General features: G+C 49.6%; 1 protein-coding gene across 2 annotated transcripts in view; it reads right to left on the bottom strand.

Moving 5' to 3' along the window:
- Positions 1-346: 346 nt before the first annotated feature.
- Positions 347-17,592, bottom strand: part of LOC147108021 (uncharacterized) — a 42,784-nt gene continuing 25,538 nt past the window's right edge. The window contains exons 8-9 of one of the 2 annotated variants that reach the window (XM_086004440.1): positions 15,321-15,450; positions 347-4,290 (exon numbers count right to left, since the gene is read on the bottom strand). In XM_086004440.1, the coding sequence (XP_085860566.1) occupies positions 4,118-4,290; positions 15,321-15,450 (303 nt within the window). In that variant the 3' untranslated portion in view covers positions 347-4,117. The remainder of the gene's footprint in view (positions 4,291-15,320; positions 15,451-17,592) is intronic. The other variant, XM_086004441.1, reaches the window with a different exon arrangement.

A 17,592-nucleotide genomic window follows, 5' to 3' on the forward strand; every position in this document is an offset into this window, starting at 1 on the left:
GCCCAAGTTGCCGTATGGCCTACTCCTGGCTCCTAATTCTTTTACCGTGACTCAAGTCAAATCTGTTTTAATTCCATGGGATAGAGGCATTTCCAAGTGAAAAGTGCAATCAGGGGCCATGAAGCCACCGAGAAGCATGAACATATAATGCATGAAACCTCGATATGGCCGCTGGTGATTTATGTACCTGTTTTGGAAAAAATATGTTACCTTCCCTCAAACTTCAGGTTGACATGTATGGGCACAGAGTGAAACTAGAGTGTTTGAGAGAATCAACCAAGCTAAACTCCATTTAAACTCACCTTTAAGAACAGGCAGGCTTGAAATATAAGCACACAAACCTATCTAGGTGCTTGCAATTTTAATTGCCTTCTCAGAAGTACAATGAGCTTTTTTTTAAAAAAAGCATTATTTCACAGTTTCAAAAGAACTACTTACAAATCAACATCAAGAACAGCAGCAACTGTAGGGGCAACATTCAGTATGCGTTCTCTCTCGGCCACCGATCGCTTTGAATCCTTTCAAATGAGAAAACTCTAATTACCACAGCTAGTCGATAGGTTAGTGGTGTAGCAGGAAGAGTAATGGAAGGGGGGGGGGGGGGGGTGGGGCAGACCAAAAAAAAGACAATCAGCTTTGGAGCCTCCCTTTAGTCTATTGGGTAAAATCATCGTCCAATCAAGTCACGCAGATCACAAAGGTCCAAGGATCGATTGCTGTGTGGTGTTAGACAATCAGGGACGAGGTAAGAGTCACTGCATTTAGCCTGAGCATCCCTTGAACTAGAATTAAATTTAAAAAAAACAGCCAAGGACCCCGCTTTGGATTGCGGTCCAGCGGCACCTTCCGGAAAGTTCTTGCGTGTGGATGTCAGGCTCGGGTTCACCTGTGATTCCCCCACTGCCGAATAGCCTGCTCACAACTCACCCGGCCCAGGCTCGCCGATGAAGCCCGTGGAACTGAACACCAGACAACACGCGCTCTCCCCCAAGTCACGTACGATACAAATGGGTCAATGGGCAAGTTTAGAAAAACTGTTAAGTATATTTTTTCACCCTCCACCCCATCCGTAACTCACAAAAGAATCAGTTCTTTTCTTAAAATACACTACTCGTTCTCGGGATGTGGGCGTCGCTGGCTAGGCCGCATTTATCGCCCATCCTAGTTGCCCTATGGCTAATAAGACTTAACCACCTTGGTGTGGGACTGGAGTTACGTGTAGGCCCAGTCCCGGGTGATGACGGCAGATTCCCTTCCCTCAAAAGGACATTAGGGATCCAGTTGTTTTTTTTAAAAACAACAATCCGGCAGTTTCACGGTCATTTTCTTTGCCATCAGCTCACAAATGACCAGATTTCACTCAATTCAATATCCCAACTTGCCACGGTGGGATTTGAACCGCTGGATCGCCAGTCCAGCACTATAACCGCTAGAACATAAGAACGTAAGTAGGAGCAGGAGTAGGCCATACGGCCCCTCGGGCCTGCTCCGCCATTCAATAGGATCATGGCTGATCTGAATCTAGACTCACGTCCACTTCCCTGCCCTCTCCCCGTAACCCCTAATTCCATAATCTGCTAGGAAACTGTCTATCTCCATTTTAAATTTATTTAATGTCGCAGCTTCCACAGCTCTCTGGGGTAGCAAATTCCATAGATTTACTACCCTCTGAGTGAAGAAGTTTCTCCTCATCTCAGTTTTGAAAGGGCAGCCCCTTATTCTAAGATTATGCCCCCTAGTTCTAGTCTCACCCATCAGTGGAAACATCCTCACCGCATCCACCCGATCAAGCCCCCTCACGATCTTATATGTTTCGATAAGGTCGCCTCTCATTCTTCTGAACTCCAATGAGTAGAGTCCCAACCTACTCAACCTTTCCTCATACGTCAACCCCCTCATCTCCGGAATCAACCGAGTGAACCTTCTCTGAACCGCCTCGAGAGCAAGTATATCTTTTCTTAAATATGGAAACCAAAACTGCACGCAGTATTCCAGGTGTGTACTGTACATTTATTTATCTTTTAGAGTCAGTCATACGGTACAGGAGGAGGCCATTCGGCCCATCGAGTCCGTGCCGGCTCTTTGTAGAGCAATCCAGTCAGTCCCATTCCCCCACTCTATCCCTGTAGCTCTGCAAGTTTAGTTCCCTCAAGTGTCTATCCAGTCTCCCCTTGAAAACATCGAGTGTCTCCACTTCTGTCGGCAGCGAATTCCAGGTCCTCACCACTCGCTGCGTAAAAAAGTTTTCCCTCACATCCCCCCCGTATCTCTTGCCCAAATCTTTAAATCTGTGTCCCCTAGTCCTTGTACCATCAACTAGTAGGAACAGCCTTTCCCCGTCTAGCCTATCCAAACCCGTCATAATCTTGTACACCTCGATCAAATCACCCCTCAACCTCCTTTGCTCTAATGAAAACAAATCCAGCTTCTCCAACCTGTCCTGGTAGCTAAGATCCCCCATCCCCGGAACCATTCTGGTAAATCTCCTCTGCACCCTCTCAAGGGCCTTCACATTCTTCCTAAAGTGTGGTGACCAGCACTGGACGCAATACTCCAGTTGTGGCCGAACCAGCGCTTTATAAAGGTTCAGCATAACTTCTCTACTTTTGTACTCAATACAGGAAACTCTCGTTTAAACGGCACCTAAATATCTGGAATTCTCTATTAATCGGCAAAATTCATACTCCGTAAACAACACCTCAATAACCGGCAATGTTGCTGAGTCCGAGTCTCCCGCGGTGGCCGAGTTAGTCAGTGGGGGTAGTTCTCCAAACTGCCACTACTCGGCTTCTTGGCGCTGTCGGAAGTCGGAACACCTCAATACCCCTGTAACAGGAGTCTGACTCTCCCGCGCTGCCGGTAGTCTCTACCCATCCGCCAATTACTGTATACTGCACATTTCTTGATTTAAAAAAAATTCTTGTTTGTTAAAAATAGCCTCGGTAGATAACCCTCTCCGTCATCCGAAATTTTTAATCCACTGGCACCATCTCGGTCCCGTCAGTGCCGGATACCAAAGAGTTTCCTGTACCTCTATTTATGAAGCCCAAGATCCCATAGGCTTTGCTAACCACTCTCTCAAAACTTTTGTTTAATCAATGTAGACCTGGTCACTATCATTGGGAGAAACCATTCGGCGGAGTTCTAGACTCCAGCAGTGCGAGGGAGTTTGGGTATCACAGACACTAGTGCCAGGAGCACTTGGCATCTGGGCGGTGAGGTCCTCCCTAGACCGCATCGGGATCAGGAACTCCTCAGCCCGTGTCCTCGGAGGGTCAGCAGACCGCAGCAATTTAAAAACAAATGTTTACAAAGTTATGTTAAAACGAGGGCCGGATGTGGGGGAGGGGGCCAGCATCTTTAACCTGCTGCACCAACACCACACAGCAATACGAATGTTCTCAGCCGCAATTCCCCAGGGAAAGTGTTCCTCAAATCCCGGATCCCAATGAAGGAAAGGCAGGTACTTGCCCCCCCCTCCCCCGTCACAGGGAGGGAAAAGCCCCCCCACCCAGCAGGAGCCCACTACATGTAGACGGGTATCGCGAGACACCAGGGACGGAGGTGTGACCACAACAAGATACTCAGGAGACTGCAGGAGCGCGAAAAAGTTCAACACAGAAATACATATATATATATTTTTTTTTTTTAAAAAGGGACAACTGTTCGGAAACTGTTGCCGATGGCGATACCATTCTTAAAAATGCCCGGGCCAACCAAGCTGTACTCCACTTTACGATGCAATTCTCGTGGTGACTTGTATTGCAGTAGCCCCTCGCCCCCCCCCACCCCCGTATGTGTGTGTGGGGGGGGCAGGGCAACCCCTAGCCCTCCCTAAGGTCCGCGACCGGAAACACGCCACGCGCAGGCGAGAACGCTCGCACTGCCATTCCGCGGCACGTTGGGCGCACCGAGGATCGTGTCGTCGCTATGTCAATCCACTGAAATCCTGGGGGGGGGGGGGGGGGGCGCCAAGACCCATTCAGCACTACCCCGCTCAGGCGACTAGGACAGAGCCAGCCTGCCCCGGAGGTTCATTCGAAACAAGTCGTTGGTGCGCTGGGACATGCCGCTCATTGCCAACGAGGGGGGCGGGGTCTGACGCGCCCGCCGCCTTTCACCGTCCTGTCTTGATGTCGGCGGGACGCAGCTGCCGCTCCCCTTCGGCCAGTAAGATCTGCATGGCACGGCGCAGCATGTGAATCCCCAGCAGGCGGCGTCGCTTCATTGGCCAGGTCGCTGCTACGCCGTAGTAATCGCCACGCTTCTTGTTGGTCAACATCTGCAGGCCTAGTGCGAGAACAAAAAGAACGAACTTTAATTTATATCGCGCCTTTCACCACCTCAGGACGTCCCAAAGCGTTTTACAGGATGAACAGGCTGGGGCTCTTTTCTCTTGAAAAGGAAAGGCGGAGGTGTGACTTAATGGAGGTGTTTAAGATTATGAAAGCTTTCGATAGATGTGGAGATGTTTCCACTTGTGGGGGAGACCAGAACTCGGGGGCCATCAATATAAGACAGTCACCGATAAATCCAATCGGGAATTCAGGAGAAACTTCTTTACCCAGAGAGTGGTGAGAATGTGGAACTCACTGCAACAGGGAGTGGTTGAGGCGAATAGTATCGATGCATTTAAGGGGAGGCTGGATAAACACATGAGGGAGAAGGGAATAGGAGGGTTACACTGATAGAGTTAGATGAGGAAAGACGGGAGGAGGCTCGAGTGGAGCATAAACGCCGGCATAGACTGGTTGGGCCGAATGGCCTGTTTCTGTGCTGTAAATTCTATGTAACAGCCAATGAAGTACTTTTTGAAGTGTAGTCACTGTTGTAATGCAGCAGCCAATTTGCACACAGCAAGCTCCCACAGACAGCAATGTGATAATGACCAGATCATCTGTTATTTTTCTTTTTAGTGATGTTGGTTGAGGGATAAATATTGGCCCCAGGACACCGGGGAGAACTCCCCTGTTCTTCTTCGAAATAGTGGCCGTAGGATGTTTTACATCCACCTGAGAGAGCAGACGGGGCCTCGGTTTAACACCTCATCCGAAAGACGGCACCTCCGACAGTGTAGCACTCCCTCAGCATCGCACTGGGAGTGTCGGCCTGGATTTTGTGCTCAAGTCTCTGGAGTGGGACTTGAACCCACAACCTTCTGAGGGGGGGGGGGGGGGGGGGGGGGGAAAGAAAGAGAAGGAAGGGGAAAGAGAGGGGGGGGAGGGGAGGGGAGAAGGGGGGAAGAGGGGAGGGGGGGAGAGGGGAGAGGGGGAGAGGGGAGGGGGGGAGAGGGGAGGGGAGGGGGGGAGAGGGAGGGGGGGGGGAGGAGGGGGGGGGAGAGGGAGGGGGGGGGAGAGGGAGGGGGGGGGAGAGGGAGGGGGGGGGAGAGGGAGGGGGGGAGAGGGGGGGGGGGAGAGAGGGAGGGGGGAAGAGGGGGGGGAAGAGGAGAGGGAGGGGGGGAGAGGAAGAGGGGGGGGGGGAGAGGGAGAGGGGGGAGAGGGAGAGGGGGGGAGAGGGAGGGGGGGGGAGAGGGAGGGGGGGGGAGAGGGAGGGGGGGGGAGAGGGAGGGGGGGAGAGGGAGGGGGGGGAGAGGGAGGGGGGGAGAGGGAGGGGGGGAGAGGGAGGGGGGGAGAGGGAGGGGGGGAGAGGGAGGGGGGGAGAGGGAGGGGGGGGAGAGGGAGGGGGGGGGAGAGGGAGGGGGGGGGAGAGGGAGGGGGGGGGAGAGGGAGGGGGGGGGAGAGGAAGGGGGGGGGAGAGGGAGGGGGGGGAGAGGGAGGGGGGGGGAGAGGGAGGGGGGGGAGAGGGAGGGGGGGGAGAGGGAGGGGGGGGGAGAGGGAGGGGGGGGGGGGAGAGGGAGGGGGGGGGGAGAGGGGGGGGGGGGGAGAGGGAGGGGGGGGAGAGGGAGGGGGGGGAGAGGGAGGGGGGGGGAGAGGGAGGGGGGGGAGAGGGAGGGGGGGAGAGGAGAGAGGGAGAGGGAGGGGGGGATCGAAAAAGGCAGACACAGGCAGCCAAGAGAAGACAGGATATGCTCTCACTGCAGTCAGGGAGTGGTGGAGACAGAGATGCACTTCCTCACAGCTTGTGGAAAATATCAGGGCATCAGGGAGAATTTCTACCAAAAATTCTCACAAATATGCCCTGATTTCAGAAATCTGAATGACAACCAAAAACTCCCATTCCTACTGGGAGAGGAGAGAAGCTGTATAACACTGGCGGCACACTATGTTACAGCTTGCCATGAACAGAGGGACAACCAGTAAACTAAGAAAAGAATATATATAAACAATGCGAATGTATATTTATACACTCAGGGATATACCTGTTTATACACTGTATGAATAGAACTGCGTTTATGTGCTAAACCATAAATGTATTTTGATGCTTTGGCAACATAAGATGTAACTTATCATGCCAATAAAGCGATTTGAATTGTGAAAATTGTGAATTGAGAGGGAGGGGGGGGAGAGGGAGGGGGGGAGAGGGAGTGGGGGGGAGAGGGAGTGGGGGGGAGAGGGAGTGGGGGGGAGAGGGAGTGGGGGGAGAGGGAGTGGGGGGGAGAGGGAGTGGGGGGGAGAGGGAGTGGGGGGGAGAGGGAGTGGGGGGGAGAGGGAGTGGGGGGGAGAGGGAGTGGGGGGGAGAGGGAGGGGGGGGGAGAGGGAGGGGGGGGGGAGAGGGAGGGGGGGGGAGAGGGAGGGGGGGGGAGAGGGAGAGGGGGGGAGAGAGGGAGGGGGGGGAGAGAGGGAGGGGGGGAGAGGGAGGGGGGGGAGAGGGAGGGGAGAGGGGGGGGGGGAGAGAGGGAGGGGGGGGAGAGGGAGGGGGGGGGGAGAGGGAGGGGGGGGAGAGGGAGGGGGGGGGGGGAGAGGGAGGGGGGGGGGGAGAGAGAGGGAGGGGGGGGGAGAGAGAGGGAGGGGGGGGAGAGAGAGGGAGGGGGGGGGAGAGAGAGGGAGGGGGGGGGGGGGAGAGAGAGGGAGGGGGGGGGGGGGGAGAGAGAGGGAGGGGGGGGGGGAGAGAGAGGGAGGGGGGGGGGAGGACAGCCAGACAGAGTGAATACACATGCTGAAGATGGGCTGCTGAATTTTTAGTGTTTTTAGTGTTTAAAGTGGGGGGAAAAAAAGGTTCATTTCAAGTTTAAAAAGGTTTTAAAGTTAAATTTAGTTCTAGTTAAGTTAGTTTAGTTTGTTTAGTTAAGTTTAAGTTTAGTTTAGTCTAGATTAAGTAAGGAAGGAAAAGACCACCAAAGGAAAAAAAACCCAGAGGAAATTAGAAAAAAAAAAGCCAAAGAAAAAAAAAGAAATAAGGGAAAAAAAATAAAAAAATATACAAACCAAAGAACAGCGGCCGCACGGGGCCACAGCAGCAGCAGAAGCGAGGTGACTCGGCCGCATCGGGAACCGAGGCGCGAAGGCCGCACGGAGACGCAGCGGCAGCTGGAGCGAGGAGACTCGGGGAGGCCGCTTCGGGAAACGAGGCGAATCGGGGAGGCCGCACGGAGACGCAGCGGCAGCCGGAACGAGGTGACTCGGGGAGCCCGAGCGGCGAACGAGACACGGCCCGATCGGCGGCCGCAGTCCAGCACCCGAGCGACGACCGCAGTCCAGCACCCGAGCGACGGCCGCAGTCCAGCACCCGAGCGACGACCGCAGTCCAGCACCCGAACGGCGAACGAGGCACAGCCCGAGCGGCGGCTGGGCTAGAAAGCCCGGGAAAGGCCCGAGGAGCCAGGCCCAGAGACCTCTGAGGAGAAGGGGAGCAACCAGAAGGCTTCCAGAAGCAAACCAAGACTGTGAGTACAGGGCCCAGGGAGGGAGACTGAAGCCAGGGAAAGGCCCGAGGAGCCAGGCCGAGACAGAGGCACAGAGACGTCTGAGGGGGAGGGGAACAGCCTGAAGGCACCGGGAAACAGCGGCTCACAGACCCAGACCTGAGAAGGGTGAACCCAGAAGCCGAGGCCCAGGGACCACGGGGTCGGAGAGGGGGACCAGGAAAGTTCGCGAACAGGGAGAGGGAAACACCAAACCCGGGGCCCCAGAAAAGTTTATTCGAAGATCAACAATACTTTACCAAAAATGAGCGAATCAGAAGATCCACAACAGCCCCGCTTCCAGATTCCCCCCAACACCGCAAAAAAAGCTATAAAAGCGATCAAGCATGAGCAGATGAGAGAAAAACCAGAAACACTTTTTGCTGACTGTTACAACAATGGGACAAAAAGTAACCTCATTTTCTACTCAGATCAGCCAGTGGCTTGGATCACAGCAATAAAATCACACTATACCAATGTTAAGCTAGAAAATACCGCAAATGGGTCCATAATGAAAATTAACACACCAGGAGACAGTTCAACTACGACGGTCAACGCGTACAATACCGGAACAATATTAGTGCAAGGCAACCTCGACAAATTTGCAACGGCCTTCAGGACACTGAAAAAATTAACTAAGGGGGGAAGGAACAGCCCCAGAGTGGCCCGCACTCCTCCCAACATTGACAACTTACCAGGAGAAAATCTGCCTGGTCAGGAGGTGAACGAGCCACACAGTTCAAACCAGACACTAACCCCGGGGAACCACAGCCACACGATACAACTGACAAACCCCAGCATAACTACCAGGGAGGAAGCCACACATAGTCCCCCTACCATTCCCAGCTCACCAAGAGAAGAGCAGCATAGCCAGGAAGTGAGTGAGCCCTCCAGGGCCGACCAGCCTAGCCAGGAAGTGAGTGAGCCTTCCAGGGCCGACCAGACACATACCCCGGGATCACACAGCCAGATACAACCAAAAGATAAATTTAATCAATTAGAGATAGAGATGGTTAAACTTAGAGAGGACTTCCTCAAAATGAATGACGATCAAAATCAGGAGAGGGAGAGACACAAGAGAGAGCTGAAGCTACTTGAGAACCAGGTGAATCTACTTAGGAATCAGGTGAAAGAGCTGCAGGAAAAAGAAGAGCCACAGAGGAGAGATAACACCATTAGACCAGCAACCAGAGGCTAGAGAAAAGACAAGACAGAGCCGGACGGAACGGCTGCACTCCCACATGGAACAAAAGCAACAGACACACAATACAAGGGGTGCCACACAGACCGACCAGCATACTGATTCGCAATCTTCCCCCACCACCGTGGAACCACAAGCGGGCCGCTCACAAGAGGTACGCACACACCAGACACCCCAGCCCAGCACACACACTATGAGTCCAAGCGAAAGCCACCAGACAGTAAACACAAACAAGGCTGACGTCGTAATACTCATAGACTCAAATGGGAAATTTCTATGGGAGAAAAAGCTATTCCCTAGAAGTAAAGTAGAAAAGATCTGGTGCCCAACAACAAACAGAGCCATGGGATGGCTGACCAAAGCCAGATTAGGAGAGCCATGGGATGGCTGACCAAAGCCAGATTAGGCTCCCCCCAACACATAATAATACACACGGGCACAAATGACCTAAAGACCCAACAGAAAGAAGTAGCAACATCGCTCAGAGCAATGATTAGGAAAGCAAGCAGTACATTTCCAAACACTAGAATCACTGTTTCCACAATATTGCCGAGAACAGACTTCAACAACAACACAATTCATGAGATAAATGCCAGCATAGCAAGAGACTGCGAATCAAACCACAACGTACACCTGGCCCAACACCCCACCCTCGATGAGGAATGTCTTTACGACCACGTCCACATCCAAAGGCAAAGAATATCGATCTTTGCTAAAGCCCTGAAGGACGTCGCTTTTAACCGGGTCCATACCCAGACTCCAAGAGGACCCCCCCCCGACCACCAGAGATCAGCGGGGTACATATCAGGAACACTACAAGGACCACCAACACACCAACCGAGACCAGAGAGGATCCCCATGCAAAACAACAATATCAGACCTGCACCACTCCTGTCCCACAGGGGAATAGGACCGCTCCCAGACAGACAGAGGGAGAGATGCACAGGACGTACGCAATACCTCAGACAGAAACAATCCATTAAGAGACAATAAGCAGATGTGCAGCAGCATCTACTTCCGCCTTATGGATCAAGGACTAATTAATAGAAAGAACTGTAACCAAATTGTATTAACTTTTATAGACAACTGATGTGATCTTTTTTTTCCCCACACTTAGACACGACAAACACGTACCACTCTTTAACCTATCATAGTAAAAGATCAAACTTAACATGAAATCCTTATATATTTCGACCTGGAATATCCAAGGTCTACGCTCTTCACTGCGAGAAGTGAAAAGTAGGACCCCAGAGTTCATAGATGAAACTAAAGACCTAGATATTTTCATTTTACAGGAAACTTGGTATAAAGGAAAAGGACACACTGGCTGTCCCCAAGGGTACACTGAGCTGGTGGTCCCCTCCAATAAATTACCAAGTGTAACCCAAGGCAGAGACTCCGGAGGCATACTGATCTGGTTTAAAACAGAACTTAAGAATTACATCAAATTTATAAAAAAGGGCGAAAACCATATGTGGCTCAAACTTGAGAGGGAGATTATCTCAAACACCCAAGATGTTTACATTTGCGCACTTTATATCCCTCCAATCGATTCCCCGTACTACAAAGAGGACACCTTCTCCAACATGGAGGGGGAAATTATCCAATACCAGGCCCAGGGGAACGTGTTGATCGGTGGGGACCTCAATTCAAGAACGGGCGAAGAACCAGACTTCACCAATAATCAGGGAAACAATTACGTTTTCGGGAATAACCACTTTGACATCCCTTCCCTTCCATACAGGCATAACTGCGACAAGCAGTCAAATACCAACGGAAAACAGCTACTACAGCTCTGTCGAAGCCTGGGTCTGTACATTGTCAATGGTAGGTTCATAGGAGACCTCCTAGGAAGATCGACCTATTGCTCACCTCTTGGCTGCAGCACAGTAGACTATATGATTACAGACTTAGACCCATCCTCTTTCAGAGCATTCACAGTCAAACCACAAACAACACTGTCAGATCACAATCAAATTACTATGTTCCTCAAAAAGACAGAAACAAACAACATAGAAACACAACCCAGTAAACTGTACAACACCAAAAAATCGTACAGATGGGCCAAAAACGACACGGAAAAATACCAGAAAACAATTAGCAATGCATCAACTCATGCTCTCTTAGACACCTTTCTGGATAACATATACACTCACAATAAAGAAGGCGTAAACCGGGCAGTTAGTAAACTAAACAATATTTTTGATAATTTGGCAACAAATGCAAACTTGAAAGCTCGCAAGAACAAACCCAAAACAAAAAACTATGAAAAATGGTTTGACCGAGATTGCCATAACATGAGGAAAAAACTTAGAAAAATATCAAACCAAAAACAGAGACATCCAGAAAACGAGGAACTACGCCTTACTTATTGTCAGACACTAACACAATACAGAAACACACTCAGAACCAAAAAAGAGCAATATATTAAGAATACACTCAGCTCCATGGAGGAATCCATTGATTCCAATTGTTTCTGGGAAAACTTGAAAACACTACACAAAAAACAACACGACGATTTGGCCATTCAAAATGGGGACACATGGGTAAACCACTTTGAAAAATTATACCAGAAAAACACACTAAGACCAGAGCAACACCAAATATGCAAAAAACTGGAAAAGCTAGAAATGGCCATAAAAGATAACCAAAACCCGCTGGACGCCATAATAACAGAAAAAGAACTTCTTGAAAAACTCAAGGACCTGCGACCAGGAAAAGCCTGCGGGACAGACGGCATACTAAACGAGATGATTAAACACACAGACAACAAAATGAAACTGGCTATCCTAAAACTCTTCAACTTGGTTCTGAGTGTCGGTTATTTCCCTGATATCTGGAACAAAGGACTCATAACGCCCATATACAAAAGTGGGGACAAAATCGACCCAAACAACTATCGAGGCATCTGTGTAAACAGTAACCTGGGGAAGGTATTCTGTAGCATCATAAACAAAAGACTTATAAACTTCCTTGAGGAGCACAATGTCTTGAGTAAAAGCCAAATTGGATTCCTGCCAAACTATAGAACATCCGATCATATCTTTACAGACCCTAATTGACAAACACGTTCACCATAACGAAAGCAAAATCTACGCATGCTTTGTAGATTTCCAGAAGGCTTTCGACTCCATCTGGCATGACGGTTTATTCCTGAAACTTATCGAAAGTGGGGTAGGAGGGAAAACATATGATGTAATTAAATCAATGTATACAAACAACAAATGTGCAGTTAAAATTGGAGACAAACAAACAAAATACTTCCCACAGGGGCGGGGGGTGACGCAGGGCTCGCCAATCTCACCGTCACTCTTTAATATTTACATAAATGGATTGGCAAAACTACTTGAACAATCTACAGCACCCGGCCTCACCCTATATGAATCCAAGGTTAAATTCCTCCTCTATGCAGACGACCTGGTTCTGCTGTCACCTACTAAAGAGGGGCTACAGCAAAACCTGGACCTGCTGGAGTCGTACTGCCAGACTTGGGCCCTGACAATAAATCCCCAAAAAACCAAAGTCCTTGTGTTCCAGCAAAGATCCAAACATCAGGGACCCAAAATAAATTTCACAGTAGGAACAACCAAAATTGAACAAACCACTAACTACACATACTTGGGCTTAAAAATCAGTTCTACGGGAAACTTCAAACTGGCTGTGAATGAACTGAAAGAGAAAGCAAGAAGGGCTTTCTATGCCATCAAAAAATCAATCCAAATAGAAATCCCAATTAGCATTTGGCTCAAAATTTTCAAATCAGTAATTGAACCAATTGCACTCTATGGCAGTGAAGTATGGGGACCGCTAACTCAACAAGAATTTGCAAAATGGGACAAACACCCAATTGAGATCCTACATGCAGAATTCTGTAAAAGTATCCTCCGGACTCAAAGGAAAACAGTAAACAATGCATGCAGGGCGGAACTAGGCCAATATCCATTAATAATCACGATCCAAAAAAGAGCCACCAAATTTTGGAATCACCTACAAATGAGCAATCCCCAATGCTATCACTACGACGCCCTGAAATGCCAAGAACTGACCATAAAGAAGAATACCCTCAGTCAACTAGTCCTGGGACTCAGTGAAGTAACTACTAACAATACTAACAATAACCAGCACCAGGACAGTGACAGGGTAACACAAAGAATTCGACCCAACACAATCGTCGCTAAGCAAAAGGAAAAATCTCTGACATATTGGGCAGAAACAACAAAAACCCAAAGCAAACTCAATTGCTACTTGGCCCTAAACAGACAATACAACATAGCTGATTACCTGACCATGGTAAAGGATAACAAACTGAGAAGAACCTTGACAAGGTACAGACTTAGCGAACATAGCCTAGCGATCGAAAAAGGCAGACACAGGCAACCAAGAGAAGACAGGATATGCTCTCACTGCAGTCAGGGAGTAGTGGAGACAGAGATGCACTTCCTCACAGCCTGCGGAAAATATCAGGGCATCAGGGAGAATTTCTACCAAAAATTCTCACAAATATGCCCTGATTTCAGAAATCTGAATGACAACCAAAAACTCCCATACCTACTGGGAGAGGAGAGAAGCTGTATAACACTGGCGGCACACTATGTTACAGCTTGCCATGAACAGAGGGACAACCAGTAAACTAAGAAAAGAATATATATAAACAATGCGAATGTATATTTATACACTCAGGGATATACCTGTTTATACACTGTATGAATAGAACTGCGTTTATGTGCTAAACCATAAATGTATTTTGATGCTTTGGCAACATAAGATGTAACTTATCATGCCAATAAAGCGATTTGAATTGTGAATTGTGAGAGGGAGGGGGGGGCGGGGGTACAGGGGTACCCACTGAGCCACAGTTGACAAAAGGGTAAGCAGAGATTTTTTTTACCCCCACTACCAGACGTTTGAGAAAGAGGGAAGAGGGGCGAATAAAATAATAAATCATTTTTAAATTCTGCAGATTGTCCGATCAGGCGACAGTTTATGGCCAATATTGGGAGTGGAAAAATCCACCCCATTCATTGTCCCCTCAATTTCATACAATATGGAGACTCGAATGTGCATTTCCGGTTGGAATACCTGGGTGAAGGTTCACGAGCGGGACACACGCACCAAGGCTGATAGAATGGGCCGATACTCTCTGGCGTCTAGAAGAATGAGAGGTGATCTCATTGAAACATACACGATTCTGAGGGGGATTGACAGGGTAGATGCTGAGAGGATGTTTCCCCTGGCTGGAGAGTCTAGAACCAGGGGTCACAGTCTCAGGATAAGGGGTCGGCCATTTAGGACTGAGAGGAGGAGAAATGCCTTCACTCAGAGGGTTGTGAATCTTTGGAATTCTCTACCCCAGAGGGCTGTGGATGCTCAGTCGTTGAGTATATTCAAGACAGAGATCGATAGATTTTTGGACTCTGGGGGAATCGAGGGATATGGAGATCGGGCGGGAAAGTGGAGTTGAGGGTCGATGATCAGCCATGATCTTATTGAATGGCGGAGCAGGCTCGAGGGACCGAATGGCCTACTCCTATTTCTTATGTTCTTAAGTAATAGAGATGAAAAGGCAAATCCTTGTTGAATTTTTAGGTGAGTCACCCAAGATTGGATTTTAAAAGCTTCTCGGAGGAAGGGATGACTGGGGGAAGATGAGGAAAAAAAGTTTAGGACTGATTTTAACACACATCGACATGGACAGAGGAGAAGAAGAACAACTTGCAGTTATGTAGCACCTTGAACATATTAAAAAGGCCCAAGGCGCTTCACAGGAGCGATTTTCAAACAAAATTTGACACCGAGCCACATAAGGAGATATTACGACAGATGACCCAAAAGCTTGGTCAAAGAGACAGGGTTTAAGGAGCATCTTAAAGGAGGAGAGGCGGAGAGGTTTAGGGAGGGAATTCCAGAGCTCGGGGCCCAGGCAGCTGAAGGCACGGCTGCCAATGGTGGAGCGGTGAAAATCGGAGATGCGCAGATATCTCGGAGGGTTGTAGGGCTGGAGGAGATTACAGAGATAGGGAGGAGGCGAGGCCATGGAGGGATTTGAAAACAAGGATGAGATTTCTTTTTAAGATCGAGTCATTGCCGAACCGGGAGCCAATGTCGGTCAGCGAGCACAGGGGGGCAATGGGTGAACGGGACTTGGGGCGAGTTAGGACACGGGGCAGCCGAGTTTTAGATGAGCTGAAGTTTACGGAGGGTGGAAGGTGGATGGTCGGCCAGGAGAGCGCTGGAATAGTCGAGTCTGCAGGTCAGGTGGAATGGCATGGCATGCTGTAACATGAAAGAGTACCGTATTATCCGTCCTGCCTGACTCACCCAGTGCATCCACCATGCAGGCCTCCCGAGTGTACGCCTCCACGGGAATAACGTTCTGGAAACAATGCAGAGAAATCACCCCCTGGCCGGTCTCCCAGATATCCAGAATGTGCTTCAGTTTAGCGCCCACCTGAATGCAGGGGGGGGGGGCAGAAGAGTAATTGCATTAAAAAGACAGGTTGACCCACGAGTTACCGGACTAGTGATCCAGAGGCCCGGACTAATAATCTACAGATCGAGAGTTCAAATCCTTCCCCTGTGGCACATGAGAATTTGAATTCAGTTTTCTTTTTAAAAAATCTGGAAATAAAAAGCTGGTATCAGTAAAAGTGACCGGGGAAGCTGTTGGGAACAGGAGCAGGCCATTCAGCCCCTCAAGCACGTTCCACCATTTTCTGAGATCATGGCCGATTTGTAAAATGATCCGGATTGTCGTAAAAACTCAAGCCGGTTCACCGATGTCCTTCAGGGAAGCAAACCTGCCATCCTTACCCGCTCTATGCCTATGTGTGACTCCAGTCCCCAACACCAATGTGGTTGACTCTCAACAGTCCTCTGCAGTAGCTGAGCAAACCCCTCAGTTGTATCAAAGTAGGGATGGGCGATAAATCCTACATAAATTACACATCTCATTGAGACGTAAAAAATTCTGACGGGGCTCGACCGACTGGCTGCAGGGAGGATGTTTCCCCTGGCTTGGGGAGGGGGGGGGGGGGGGGGGGTCTAGAACGAGGGGGTCACAGTCTCAGGATACGGGGTAGGACATTTAGGACTGAGATGAGGAGAAATTTCTTCACTCGGAGGGTGGTGAACCTGTGGAATTCTCTATCACAGAAGGCTGTGGAGGCCAAGTCACTGAATATATTTAAGAAGGAGATAGATAGATTTCTAGACACAAAAGGCATCAAGGGGTATGGGGAGAGAGCGGATCAGCCATGATCATACTGAATGGCGGAGCAGGCTCGAAAGGCCTACTCCTGCTCCTATTTTTCTATGTTTCGATCCTGGCCTAGCCAGCAACACCCACATCCCGAGAATGACTGACTAGTAAAAACCAAACTCGTGTGGCTCTGTCAGCGGTCGAGCTGTCTAAGGTTGGTAGGCTGACAAGTTAGTTCCGGATTCCAAACCTGCAGGCTCAAATGAAAGCCCCATTCAGTCCTTCCACTAGTCTTTAAAATTAGTTTTTAATCCCTTAAGCGCGACAGAATTAAAGAAACTAATACAAAGCTAAATTCATTCCCCCCCCCCCCCCCCACTACAGATGTCCAGTGAGGAGCCTACAAAGTATTTACAGCCCAGAAACAGGCTTTTTGGCCGAACTGGTCCGTGCTGGTGTTTCTGCTCCACACCAGTCTCCTCCCACCCCTCTCCATCTCACCCCATCAGCATATCCTTCTATTCCTTTCTCCCTCGTGTATCCAGCTTCCCCTTAAATGTATCTCGGTTATTTGCCTCAACCACTCCCTGTGGGAGCGAGTTCCACATTCTCACCACTCTCTGGGGAAAGAGGTTTCTCCTGAATTGGATTTATTAGTGACTGTCTTATATTGATAGCCCCTGGTTCTGGTCTCCCCAAGTGGAAACATCTTCTCTACGTCTACCCTATCACACCCTTCATAATCCTAAAGACCTCTATCAGGTCACCCCTCAGCCTTCTCTTTTCTAGAGAAAAAAGCCCCAGCCTGTTCAGTCTTTCCAGATAGTTAGAACACGTAGAACGAGCTCTCTGAATCAAATCAAAAGTGTCCAATTCTGCTCTTTCAGTCTGTTCTGGCGCTACATCGGAGCAGTAGACTCTAATCCCATTTCCTTCTTCCCAGTAACGTATCTCTTTTACTTCCTAAATGCCATCATTGACTTGGTTTCAACAGCCACTTGCGGAATCACATCGTAATAACTCTTCTGCGTGAAAAAAATGTCTTTCTAACCTCTCCCCTTTACCCCCACCGTGTTACCCAGTCTCTGACCATTGGAAATAATCTCTCATTATTGGCCCTCTCACCCTTTCGTAAGTTGAACACTTGTATCAGGTCTCTCCTCATCCATTGCTGCTCCAGCAAATACAGCCCTAGGATTTTGGTTTGTATGCCTCTCCTCAGAAGTATCTATTTATTTATATATTCACGGGGTGTGGGCGTCGCTGGCAAGGCCAGCATTTATTGCCCATCCCTAATTGCCCTCGAGAAGGTGGTGGTGAGCCGCCGCCTTGAACCGCTGCAGTCCGTCTGGTGAAGGTGCTCCCACAGTGCTGTTAGGGAGGGAGTTCCAG

This window comes from Somniosus microcephalus, chromosome 13, assembly GCF_052327205.1.
Source record: "Somniosus microcephalus isolate GS21.2 chromosome 13, FLI_Smic_1.0, whole genome shotgun sequence".
Lineage (NCBI taxonomy): Eukaryota > Metazoa > Chordata > Chondrichthyes > Squaliformes > Somniosidae > Somniosus > Somniosus microcephalus.